Genomic DNA, 12,135 nt, shown 5'->3' with positions numbered 1-12,135 from the left:
CAGTGTTTGGAATCTGCACCAGTTTGCGTTAAAGGGAGACAACGATGCAATTGAGAGGCGGGCTGCTAGATTTGTTACCAATAGATTCGAACAACACGCAAGTGTAATGGAGATGTTTCTGAAAGCCAATTGAGAGTCCCTGGATAAAAGATCAGGTACATTTCGAGGAGCACTACTGAGACGAAGAAGAAGCCTTTGAGGCTGACTGCAGGACGGTTCTACTGTCGCACCGTACATTTCGCGTAAGGACGACGCAGATGAGACTAGGGAGATTAGGGCTCGAACGAAGCCATATAGACAGGTGTTTTTTCCTCGATCTATTTGCGAGGTATTGACTAGTAGCGGCAGAAGGTACTCTCCGCCACGCGCCACACCAAGTATGTATGTATGTAGATGTTTATGTAGATATAGAATATTTTCATACTTCTGAGAACGATTCCTCTGACAGTGACATCATAGATCCTTAAAGAGGTGTAATGTGGCACCGATTTCAAGTAATTGCGACAATAAGGATGAAAGTGATTCTGTTCCGGTGAATGATTCGTTTTATATCAATGTTAGTATCACTTAACATAGCCACGCGGCAACCCGTCACAGTTGGCAGGTGTTGTAGTGTGAATTGCTCCTGCTCACAGCCGAATCAGCTGCGCTACAGAAGTCGGAATAAAGTGCCGGAGCTGTGTGTTAGTACGGAGCACCTGCGACATTAACCCACGTCGAGCCATTCGTAACCGCGCAACTGACAGCGAAAGAACGATCCGCAGACTAGGCGAGAGTGTACGCAGGCCCGCAGAGCTAATCACGTAGAGAGCTTCCGTCGCCTGCCCCTCGTCTGGCAAATTGTGGTGGCGGTGACAGGCGGGTGGGTGGCGTCAGCCGGCGCCCCGGCTGCCGGTATATAAGGGGAGCTGGCGGCGGCACAGGGCACAGTGGTCCCGCCCTGCCAGCCATGACCGCCGCCGGCCGCGCCCTGCCGGTCGCCGCCCTGCTGCTGCTGCTGCTGCTGCTGGTAGCCGCCAGCCGCGCCTCCGCCAGGTAGGAGGGAGGAGCGTCTCTGGACACTCCTGGCGGACGAATCCCTCTCGACAGTCCCAGACTTTTCAGCCAGGCGCACCCTTAGCGTCACAAGCCTCACAGAGCTACACAAGCCAGAATCACGACTCGTGGAATCGATTTATTCAGGCTTCCAATACACCATGTTATTCTCGACTCTTCTGGCTACAAAATCGTATTTCTCTACATATTCTCCGTTCAACGGTACGGGGTTACAAAGGCCTGTATTAGAACGGATGCTAAAGTATCGATATAAATATGTATCAATATGTCTCAGAGAATCGATATGTTTCCGACGCGTATAGCGATCTATCGATATCAGAAAGGCAACATTGAGTGCCAATATTTTTATTTTGTATTACATTTTTCCACGATTTACGCCACATATTTGAAGTTGTTCTTTTGAAATCGTAGTAGAACATAATTTTACTTTCACTGTGTGAAGGAGTCTTGCTAATTCTTAAGCTCTCATAACGTTCAGTCTTTTTCTTTGACTGTGTGAAGCAAGTATATGTGCCCAAAAGAACAAGTCCGATTGAACTGGGTGGGGGGAGGATGGGGGGGGGGGGGGTGCAGGTGTGAATGGAATAACAAGATTTCCGATGTGGAGAAATAGCACACCAACCACAACTTTCAACTCAACTAGTGCGCTATCTCTTGCCGTCGGCATTCTTCAGGAACAGTTGCTGGAAATTATGAACAAAACTCTAAATGGCTAGATTGGTCTTTGCGACGGGCGGACACGTGTGAGGGGAATGCTGACGTAATCGGTGCCTCTTTCAGCAATTTTAGTCTTTCAAGTTTCGGAAGAAAGCTTCTGTGAAATTTGGAGAGTAGCAGATCAGGTATTGCCGGAATTAAAGCTGTGAGAACGGGTCGTCAGTCGTGCTTGGGTAGCTCAGTCGGTAGAGCACATGCCGGCGAAAAGCAAAGGTCCGGAATTGGAGCTTCGGTCCAACACACAGTCTGAACCTGCCTGAAAGTTTCTTACCTCTTCTACTGCAGTCTCTTTGGTTTCCATATTTTTGGACAAGGTAGTACATACCAAAAGAAGACAAACTTGTCTTGTAAACATTGGCTCTAAAATGCGTACCTTACGAGCTACGAGCACTTGTGAAGAGTTGTCTTCACAGTAGCGAAGATGAACAATTGCTCGTAGGTCGTAAGGTATGTATATTAGAGCCCTAGATTATTGCACCTTTTTGCTTCTAGTATCATGTTCAATCAACTGCACACTTTTACACCTTTAACTATGATACGACCTGTATATACAGGGCGTCGCTCCTAAGATTAGTCAGGAGCGTTTTCTCTGGTGTTTTGGCAAATATTTGCAACTTCATTTTCAAACTGTGTGATACAGCTCTTGACACCTTTCACGTGACGTCCAGTGTCGGCGGAAAGCGCCTGTTTGTTTTCTCCGTTACAAATGAAATGATTTCTAAAGCAGAATTTTAACCGCCCATTCGATAGAGCGGTTCTCAATTAGTCTCAAGCAATATTCATTTTGTCGATATGTATTAAGAGCGACAGTATAACCGGAAGAGTAACTGGTACTCCAGCAGCGACTGAGCAGCGCGCCTGCATGGCGGTAGCAGGTAGCACGGGACAGGGCGAAGGTGTCGCTGTTGTACTGGTTTGTTTTTCGTGTGTTACTGTCCATGTTAATACATATCCATAAAATAAATGCCGTACTAGGATGTTCTGTGACCACTCTATCCAATGGGCCCACAAAAATACGCTTTAAAAATCATTTATTTGTAACGGAAAACCAACGGACGGGAGAGCGCTAAAACACAGTTTCCATGGCATTTTTTTCTGTCTCTCTTTTTCTTTGTTCCCAAATACCTTTCACATATTCACTGCATTTGTTCTTCCTCTCTTATGTCCACTTCTTTCCTGTTTTTTTTTTTTTTTCTCTTTGAAAGTTTACTGAAATTTCTGTTTTCTGATTTTTTTTCTCTGTATTTTTTCCTGTTCTCATATCTTCTGTGAAGATTTCAATTCCCTTCGGGCAGTTGATTTCCGCGGTATTACTTGTCACTATGTTAAAAATCTTCTTGGTCAGTCTATTTTCTTTCATCCTATGATTGTGTCTGAAGAAATATGCCGTTCTTTTCCTGATGATAATACATAAATGACCTTGTGAATGACATCGCAAGTTCACTGAGGCTTTTTGCAGATGATGCTGTGGTGTATCGAGAGGTTGTAACAATGGAAAATTGTACTGAAATGCAGGTGGATCTGCAGCTAATTGACGCATGGTGCAGGGAATGGCAATTGAATCTCAATGTAGACAAGTGTAATGTGCTGCGAATACATAGAAAGATAGATCCCTTATCATTTAGCCACAAAATAGCAGGTCAACAACTGGAAGCAGTTAATTCCATAAATTATCTGGGAGTACGCATTAGGAGTGATTTAAAATAGAATGATCATATAAAGTTGATCGTCGGTAAAGCAGATGCCAGACTGAGATTTATTGGAAGAATCCTAAGGAAATGCAATCCGAAAACAAAGGAAGTAGGTTACAGTACGCTTGTTCGCCCACTGCTTGAATACTGCTCAGCAGTGTGGGATCCGTACCAGATAGGGTTGATAGAAGAGATAGAGAAGGTCCAACGGAGAGCAGCGCCCTTCGTTACAGGATCATTTAGTAATCGCGAAAGCGTTACGGAGATGATAGATAAACTCCAGTGGAAGACTCTGCAGGAGAGACGCTCAGCAGCTCCGTACGGGCTTTTGCTGAAGTTTCGAGAACATACCTTCACCGAGGAGTCAAGCAGTATATTCCTCCCTCCTACGTATATCTCGCGAAGAGACCATGAGGATAAAATCAGAGAGATTAGAGCCCACACAGAAGCATACCGACAATCCTTCTTTGCACGAACAATACGAGACTGGAATAGAAGGGAGAACCGATAGAGGTACTCGGGGTACCCTCCGCCACACACCGTCAGGTGGCTTGCGGAGTATGGATGTAGATGTAGATGTAGATGATTGTAATCGTCTCTGTCTGTTCGTAGAGTTCTTTCGACGGTTTCTTTATCCAGGTCACATCTTTCTGAACCCACCCGTGGACCTTTCTAGTATTTTTCTGTCTTGTTTTCCTATTTCCTTGAATTTCGTTCTTCACTTCCAAAACACGTGGATCCAGCAACGCATACATTTCGAAATAAACACGTATTTATAGGAAGGTGTGCGTGACGCTTGGCTGCAAATATTAGCACAGTCGTTGCATGGGCGATCCGTAAAATGTGTCGGCAGGGTATTATGATGTCTTACTCACAGTACTCTACCAACCGTTAAGTGATCTGCAGTCACTTGTGTGGTTCTGGTCGTTAGTTTTCGTCATGTTTGTGTGCATTATTCTACTGTACTGTCAAATCTGGGTGCATTATTATGGTGTTTTACCTTCTTTCAGACGCGGATTCACTTACGTGTTAACTGTTACTGCGCTGTTTGTACGTACAAATGGTGTACTATATTTACATTTTCTATCTTCCGCCACTTGTTAGCAATGGAAGCCTACTATTCGACAAGTGCAATGGTGGATACGATATTCTGCTATGGTTTAGCAAATGGACTTAGCCTGCCATTCCATGTCCCATACACTGAAAAATATCCAGAGTGCCCTCTGATAAGCTGTTCGAGACTTTTCCAGCGTCTGAGGGCTACAGGTACCATTGCATCTCGGAATACCGGCAGTGGAAGGCCAAGCACAGTCCGCAAAAACCCTGGTACCAGTGTGCCACTATTAGTAACAGAAGAAGGTGAGTGGTTCTTCGTAAACAATTGCTGTAGCCATGTCATCTACAGCGCGTTCAGGCCCTTAGGCCACAGGATCATCATGGCAGTCGGCGCTTCTGCCAACGGCTGTTGCAGAAGTGTGCCGCAAAACCACTGTTCCCATAAAAGATTTTATTTACCCATGAGGCAGGTTTCACAAGAGATAATATTGCGAATTTCCATAACCAGCATGAATGGACAGATTGGCCAGGCGGTTCTAGGCGCTACAGTCTAGAACCACGCGATCGCTACGGTCGCAGGTTCGAATCCTGCCTCGGGCATCGATGTGTGTGATGTCCTTAGGTTAGGTTTAAGTAGTTCTAGGGGACTGATGACCTCAGAAGTTAAGTCCCATAGTGCTCAGAGCCAATGGACACATGTAAACCCCAAGCAGCTCTGTAAAGAGGCATCAACACCGATTCTCAATCAACGTAAGGACAGGCGTACTTGGTGATAGATTAATAGGGCGATACGTAGTGCCTCAAAGGTTAACTGGGGCGCATTATCTGGACTTTATCATTAATGTACTGCATATCGTGCTGGAGATTGTGCCATTGCAGCAACGAATACAAATGTGGTTCATGCACGATGGTGTCCCAGCACACTTATATGACAGTGTGCAAAAATATCTGACACACACATTTGAGGACCACAAGTTGGCTTGCTCGTTCCCCAAACCTCAATCCCCTATACTTTTGGTTATGGGGACACGTGAAGGAAATGATCTACGCCACGCCAATCAACGATATGCGGACACCACAGGGTGACATCTTCAATGCGTGCCAGCCGATGTAACAACAACCCAGTATACTTCAAAGGGTGCACCATTCCTTACGCCGGAGCGCAGAGGGGCGCACTGTCATGAATGGACTTTACACTGACCACCTCCCCTAAGCACGTATTTGTCTCAGAAAGTATGCATTTCAGGACTCATGTTTACTGGACTTAGTTTTCATGCTTCGATGATACTACCACCTCCAGCGGTCTTCGAAAAAGCAGTGTCTAAATTCGATTACAAAAGAGAGAGAATCCAAATTCTGGGAAAAAGATGAGTAACCTAAGGTTCTACTTGAAAGTAATATGGAATAACTTATAATGTTTGTTAGTGATCTTGGGTTAGTCTGCTCTGAAGTTGGCCTGAAACAAACCACGACAAAAGAAAGATCGTGATGAACCAATGGACACCGGAGGGAAGTACGTTTGCTGGAGATGTACAACTGCAAAGGGCCACAGGATACGTCTATGTCGGTCAACTGTCGAATATAAAAGGAGACTCAAAATAAGAAATATTTCAACGTATTATATTAGTTTGGAAAGCTTATGGAAGACACTCTTCAGTTTTGAAGTCTAAGTTGTTAGCCGAGCTCAAGAAAACAGCTTTTGACCAATGTATTACTGCCAGTAATAACTTATGGCCGTGAGACATGAAGATTAAATGAATTTGTAGTTAGTGAAGATTAGATGGGTAGATCATATAACTAATGAGGAGGTATTGAGTAGGATTGGGTAGAAGTTTGTGGCACAATTTGACTAGAAGAAGGGATCGGTTGGTAGGACATGTTCTGAGGCATCAAGGTATCACCAATTTAGTATTGGAGGGCAGCGTGGAGGGTAAAAATCTTAGAGGGAGACCAAGAGATGAATATACTAAGCAGATTCAGAAGGATGTAGGTTGTAGTAGGTACTGGGAGATGAAGACGCTTGCACAGGATAGAGTAGCATGGAGAGCTGCATCAAACCAGTCTCAGGACGGAAGACCACAACAACAACAACAGTTAGTAAACTTAGCCCAGGGATGAATGGGAAGATCAATACTGGGCTACACAAAGGAAGACAGAAAGAACGCAACTGATATCAGACAAAGTACAGAGGTCAGTGGCATGATGGAAAGAGTGAATACATTGAAATGGCGGTTGGCAGGTCACGTCGCTGGAAAGAAAGGCGGTCAAAACAAGTACTAGACTGGAGCACAATCTACCAAAAAAGACCAAGGCGAAGACTACCGGATAGATACGACAGAGAACTGAGAAAGACAGTCGGACTGAACTGGCAACGGGAAGCTCAAGATCGGCAGAAATGGAAGAACCTGCAGGGATCAAAGGCAATAAACTTAACCAAACGAAGAGTTGTTACGAAATGGAGTCAATGATTTTCAATTTACAATTTAATCACGCCGGTGGCATTGAATAACGCAACTCTTGCAAATGTTTTTCACTTCAACATTGTCAGCTTTTCAGTCCACAGAAAATAAAGTACAACAGCTATGTTAAATTAAATGGTGCTACCTATTTCTTTAATGGCAAACTCATTCATTTCATTAATTTACATTGCACTTGTGAATCGCAACATAAGAATGTTGAAAGCAAATAGATCTCTGGCACCAGCTACCGGCTAGAAATCGCTCACTCTGCGCACTGAACAAAGCCCTGCCGCTTGTTGGTTCACCGACGCTGCGAAGAGGAAACTCTGGGCCGCGTCAACGTACACCACACAGCGTGCCCTGACATCTGGCGGCTGTAGCGGAGCGGAGCGAGTGACGAACAGACGGAGCGCGCAAATGTTTAAACGCTCTACTTTCCGTGGGTCATAACTGCGTACTACCTATCAGTCTACCGCACCAAGATGTTCCAAAAAGCCGAGCGCGTAAACACGATTTTTCAGGGAATTATGGATCACACAGTTAAGGGATCATCTGTTTTGGATAGCTCTTGGTGTAGCTATTATTTTTACACTCGTCGAAAGAACGGGCATACTGTAGCTATCCTAAAGTTTAGGGTACAAATTTAAGGGATCTGTAGGCTGTAGAGCAGCGTAGTAAGCTGCTGCCAGCCCGCCCCCTTCGGGGGCAATTGAAAATCAATAAAGAAAAAAAAACTAATTTAAATACTTCCTCCAGCCCTTGCAAAGAGAGCAAGCATTAGGTATGGTCTACGGCGGACCATAGGCGGCTTATAAAACCAACATTTGTTCGTGGGAGGTTCCTGGGGATGGACACGTCTGTAATTCCTATTCATGGCAGATCGTCTAAATTTTTATTCTTAAGATGATATTCTCGGGAAACTTCGAAAGATTTTTCGGTATTATTATCTGTTACCGACTTCTAGAGGATAATATCGGCATTCTTATGCAGAAAACCATCCAGATCAAGTTTTAACCGTCGTTGGTATCGCCTGTCGGAACGGTCACTTCTATCATTTTTATTCGTTGAAAATATTCGAAATTTGTACCATATCTTTTTAAGCTGATGTTCTCAGGGAACTTTGAAACTCTTTTCGATATCATAAGCGCTACCGAGATCCGCAGGTTCGAAGTTATAGTACTAATGCAAATAAAATAATCGTGTAATATTCCGGTCTGAGGCGTAAATGTAGTTTCCTGACGTATTGAGGATATGACAAGCCTTGCAGGGCCATAGCTAGAGTTCTGAGGTCACCAAACTATTTTTTAAGTCAGCGTTTTCTCACCAATAAAACTTTATGACGCGCTGTCTCTGTACAACGGGTGCTTCACCCTTATAGAAATATGCCAAAAGAACCGCTGCAGTAACAAAAAGTGGACTAAAATGTTCTTTACATGCCTGAAAAGAGATGAAAATGACTCCCAAAAATTATGTAAAACTGGAAAGACTACAAATTCAGTAAAACTTTTCTAGTAACATTTTTAGTCTTTTAAGATATAAATCACAAGTCGTGCGTATTATATGACCCAAAAATAAAAATAAATAAAAACCCGAAACAAAAAGAACATACGTAAGTCAAATAAGGGAAAATCACCCAACAGCTAAAAAAGTAGTGCATTTGAAACAGGAGAGAAATAATAAAGCAAATAATAGACATATACTAATGAGAGAGTGAAACAAACGAATTTGTGTTAACCTTACATTTTTGTACGTCTTTGTTGTTTATACATACCAAAGTATACAAATAAACTGTCGAAACATTACTTCCTATAGAATTATAAGCAGCACACCAGGGTGCTGCAGGAATAAGAAGGGAACTAACGGAAAAATGTCCACGTCGGAGCATAAACAAGGCGAATATGTTCCCCTTTAAAAGACTCTGACAGAAAAGTGGGCAACCAACTGCCTCAGTTCCTATTTCCGGACCAAAAATTTTGGCTTACGGTCACACTCTTGCTTTTTGTATTAAAAGAGAGTAGTAGAAAGACAGTGTCGTGGAAGAGAGACAAGATAATGCCAGAAGAAGAAAAAGACGGAGGAGAGGTCGATTATGGGAGAGAGAAAGTGGCAGTGAAAAAGAAAGAGAGACGAAGGCAATACTAGTGGAATCCAAAGAGAGATTTCGATGGTCAGTGACAGACAACAGCAGTAGGAGAGAAAGAGATAGAAGCAGTGGAAGTAAAGTAGAGAGAAGACGATGTAAATGAAAAACACATATGAGTGAAAACAGTAGATAGGTTTGGGGATCCGGATCGTCCAATACTGACGAACTTTTAACACGTAGCAAGAGAGGAGTGTGCATTTATAACCGGAATTATAATCAAGTGGGTATAGGGGTAAAAATAGGTTGTATCCTCCAGAATTTGTGAGCTGCTGTGGTTTGGTGGAGACGGAGGCTGTGGGAAAGAAAGGCAAAGCGAGACAGTAAAGTGAGTGAGGACAAAAATGGCAGTGGGATACATTTTAAAACAATGAGAGAAAAAGGAGATAGATTTTTGGGTGGAATGAGGGTTGTGACTGCTCTTTCCGCACTATTCTGCCAGAGACTTTTAAAGAGGAACGTATTCGCCTTATTTGTGCTCCAACGGATGACTTTTTCCACTAGTTTTGTTCGGGTTGATAGCTTGCATTTTTTTTTTTCTCCTTAAAATTTTACGTCCAGTTGGTGATGTTTCCTTGTTGGACCACTGTTCAGTCCCTCACATCGGTTTTCTGGGAAACTGCATTCCTGGAGCGCGAAACCAGCTAGCAGTTCGCATGCTATTAGACATGAATATGAAACAAATCTTGTTCGAAAAATTATTAATGAAAGGGATTTTCCTGCCTGCTTTCTGAGGAATAGACTATTCCTTGTGTTTTAATGTTCCTGCTGATACAAATCGTTCAACCAAATAACGCACTAGAGTCACGGTGGCACAGTCTGTCGAATGTGGTCATAAATTTCCACTTACAACATTACAGTAAGATCTTTGCCTTCCAGTAGACTGTAACCCTAGGTACTCTGAAGGTCTCTAACATATTAAAACGTCCTGGCAGATTAAAACTGTGCTTGACGGGAGTCAAACATGGAACTTCTGCCGTTCTTAGAAAAGTGTTGTGAGGACTGAGCGATCAGCGTACGACTCACGGCCCGCCCCCACGGCTTTACTTCCGCCAGTAGCTCTTCTCTTACCTTCCAAACTTCACACATGGTCCCCCCCTTATCTTGTGAGACTAGGCCTGGAAGAAAGGTTGCTGAAGAGAAATCGCTTAACTACAGCCTAGGCCAATGTTTCCGGAATTAGTCTGTCTCTCTGTGGCTCAATGGATATGTCACTTGGCAGAGCAGTTCCCCACGAAAGGCGAAATCCGAGCTTCGAGTGCCACTCTGACACGCAGTTTTACTCTGTCAGGAAGGTTCAAGTTAGCACAAACTCTGCTGCAGAGCGATCGAGCGAGGAAGCGTAGTGATTCGCATACTGGACTCGCATTCGGGAGGACGACGGTTCAAACACGCGTCCGGCCATCCTGATTTAGGTTTTCCGTGATTTCCCTAAATCTCTTAAGGTAAATGCCGGGATGGTTCCTTTGAAAAGGCAGGGCCGCTCTCCTTCTCTGTCCTTCCATAATCCGAGCTTGTGCCCCGTCTAATGACCTCGTTGTTGACGGGACGTTAAACACTAATCTCCTCCTCCTCAATCCTCCTCCTCCTGCGACAGCAGAGTGAGAATCTGTTCTCAAAGATATTAGTCATCCGTGTCAGCTGTCTCCACTCGATGTGCTGAGGACTTAATCATTCCGAGTGTAACCACATCCGTGCGTCATACATTATGGAGAATTTTCGCCTGTGGGTAGAACAGAGATATTGTACTTTATGTTACAATAAAGAAGTCATAGAGTTCCAGAATTTGTGAAATCTGACTACTCTTTGTAATTTTGAAGTGAATTACTTCCGGTCTTGTAACAGTGATTTTGAATGGACTGGAAGCTTCCAGACCATGGTCTTCCCACTGGTAGTACTCTTGACATGCAGCTACGATAGCAATACAGTAACGTAGTTGTTTTTAATGCGATTATTTTTTGTTCAGGTAGCTTCAAGGACTTCAAAAAAGGCATGAAAAAACCTGACAACTGGCACGTAACATTGCATTATAATTGCTGCATAGTTAGTTAACATAGTGATATATGTATACTATTACTGCATGCATATCATATGTAGTTAACTAGCAGTTGTAGTATAACTAATTAGATGACCAAATTTTAATCTTTCTTCTGGGTATAATAACCGCCTATTGACATTAATGGCCACGTAAATGTGACTTTTTACTTTCATTTGCGCAACATTGTTAATATAACGTATCATGTAATGCGACTGCGAAAGGAAATGTTAGTGAAAGAGAGTGCAAATGCAATGTTTATACTTGAACACTGACCCCCATAGTCATTATGTTAAAAGTCTGTTGTGATGCATATGTCGATGCAAGAAAAAGATGCTTCCTGGAGTGTGACAGTAATATGCTTTCTTTTATCTTCAGTATTGCGGCGAGCTCTGATTGTGTTGTTCCTAGAACAGAACATTCTGTGGTAAAAGGTTAAATGAGACAAAAACCTACAGTCATTCCTTTTGACTTGTAAATTATCATCTTTCTCTTCGTTTGTTGGCACCAACTACTAATATTCACTGAGCAGACAAACGTCATGGGACAGCGATATGCAGATATACAGACAGATGGCGGTATTATCGTGTACACAATGTATAAAAGGGCAGTGCGTTGGCGGAGTTGTCATTTGTATTCAGGTGAGTCTTGTGAGAAGGTGTCCGACGTGATTATGCCCGCACAATGGCAACTAAAATACTCTGGACGGGGAATGGTAGTTTGTGTGAAACGTGTGGAACACTTCATTTCTGAAATCGTTAGGAAATTCAATATTCCGCACTTTGCAGTATCAAGAGTGTGCCAGGAATACCAAATTTTAGGCATTAGCTCTCACCACAGACAAAGCAGTGGCCGGTGGTCCTCACTTAACGACTGAGAGCAGCGGCGTTTGCGTAGAATTGTCAGTGCTAACAAACAAGCAACAGTGCGTGAAATAACGGCAGAAACCGATGTGGGGCGTACGACTATCGTATCCGTTAG

General features: G+C 43.4%; 1 protein-coding gene across 1 annotated transcript in view; it reads left to right on the top strand.

Moving 5' to 3' along the window:
* The first annotated feature begins 929 nt into the window (after window positions 1-929).
* The window catches only part of LOC126203989 (uncharacterized), a 103,812-nt gene continuing 92,606 nt past the window's right edge, over window positions 930-12,135 (top strand). The window contains exon 1 of the mRNA XM_049938419.1: window positions 930-1,035. Coding sequence (XP_049794376.1) covers window positions 950-1,035 — 86 coding nt within the window. The 5' untranslated portion in view covers window positions 930-949. The remainder of the gene's footprint in view (window positions 1,036-12,135) is intronic.

The sequence above is a fragment of the Schistocerca nitens genome, chromosome 9 (assembly GCF_023898315.1).
Source record: "Schistocerca nitens isolate TAMUIC-IGC-003100 chromosome 9, iqSchNite1.1, whole genome shotgun sequence".
In the NCBI taxonomy this organism is placed as follows: Eukaryota; Metazoa; Arthropoda; class Insecta; order Orthoptera; family Acrididae; genus Schistocerca; species Schistocerca nitens.
This window is presented reverse-complemented; position numbering and strand designations above follow the sequence as displayed.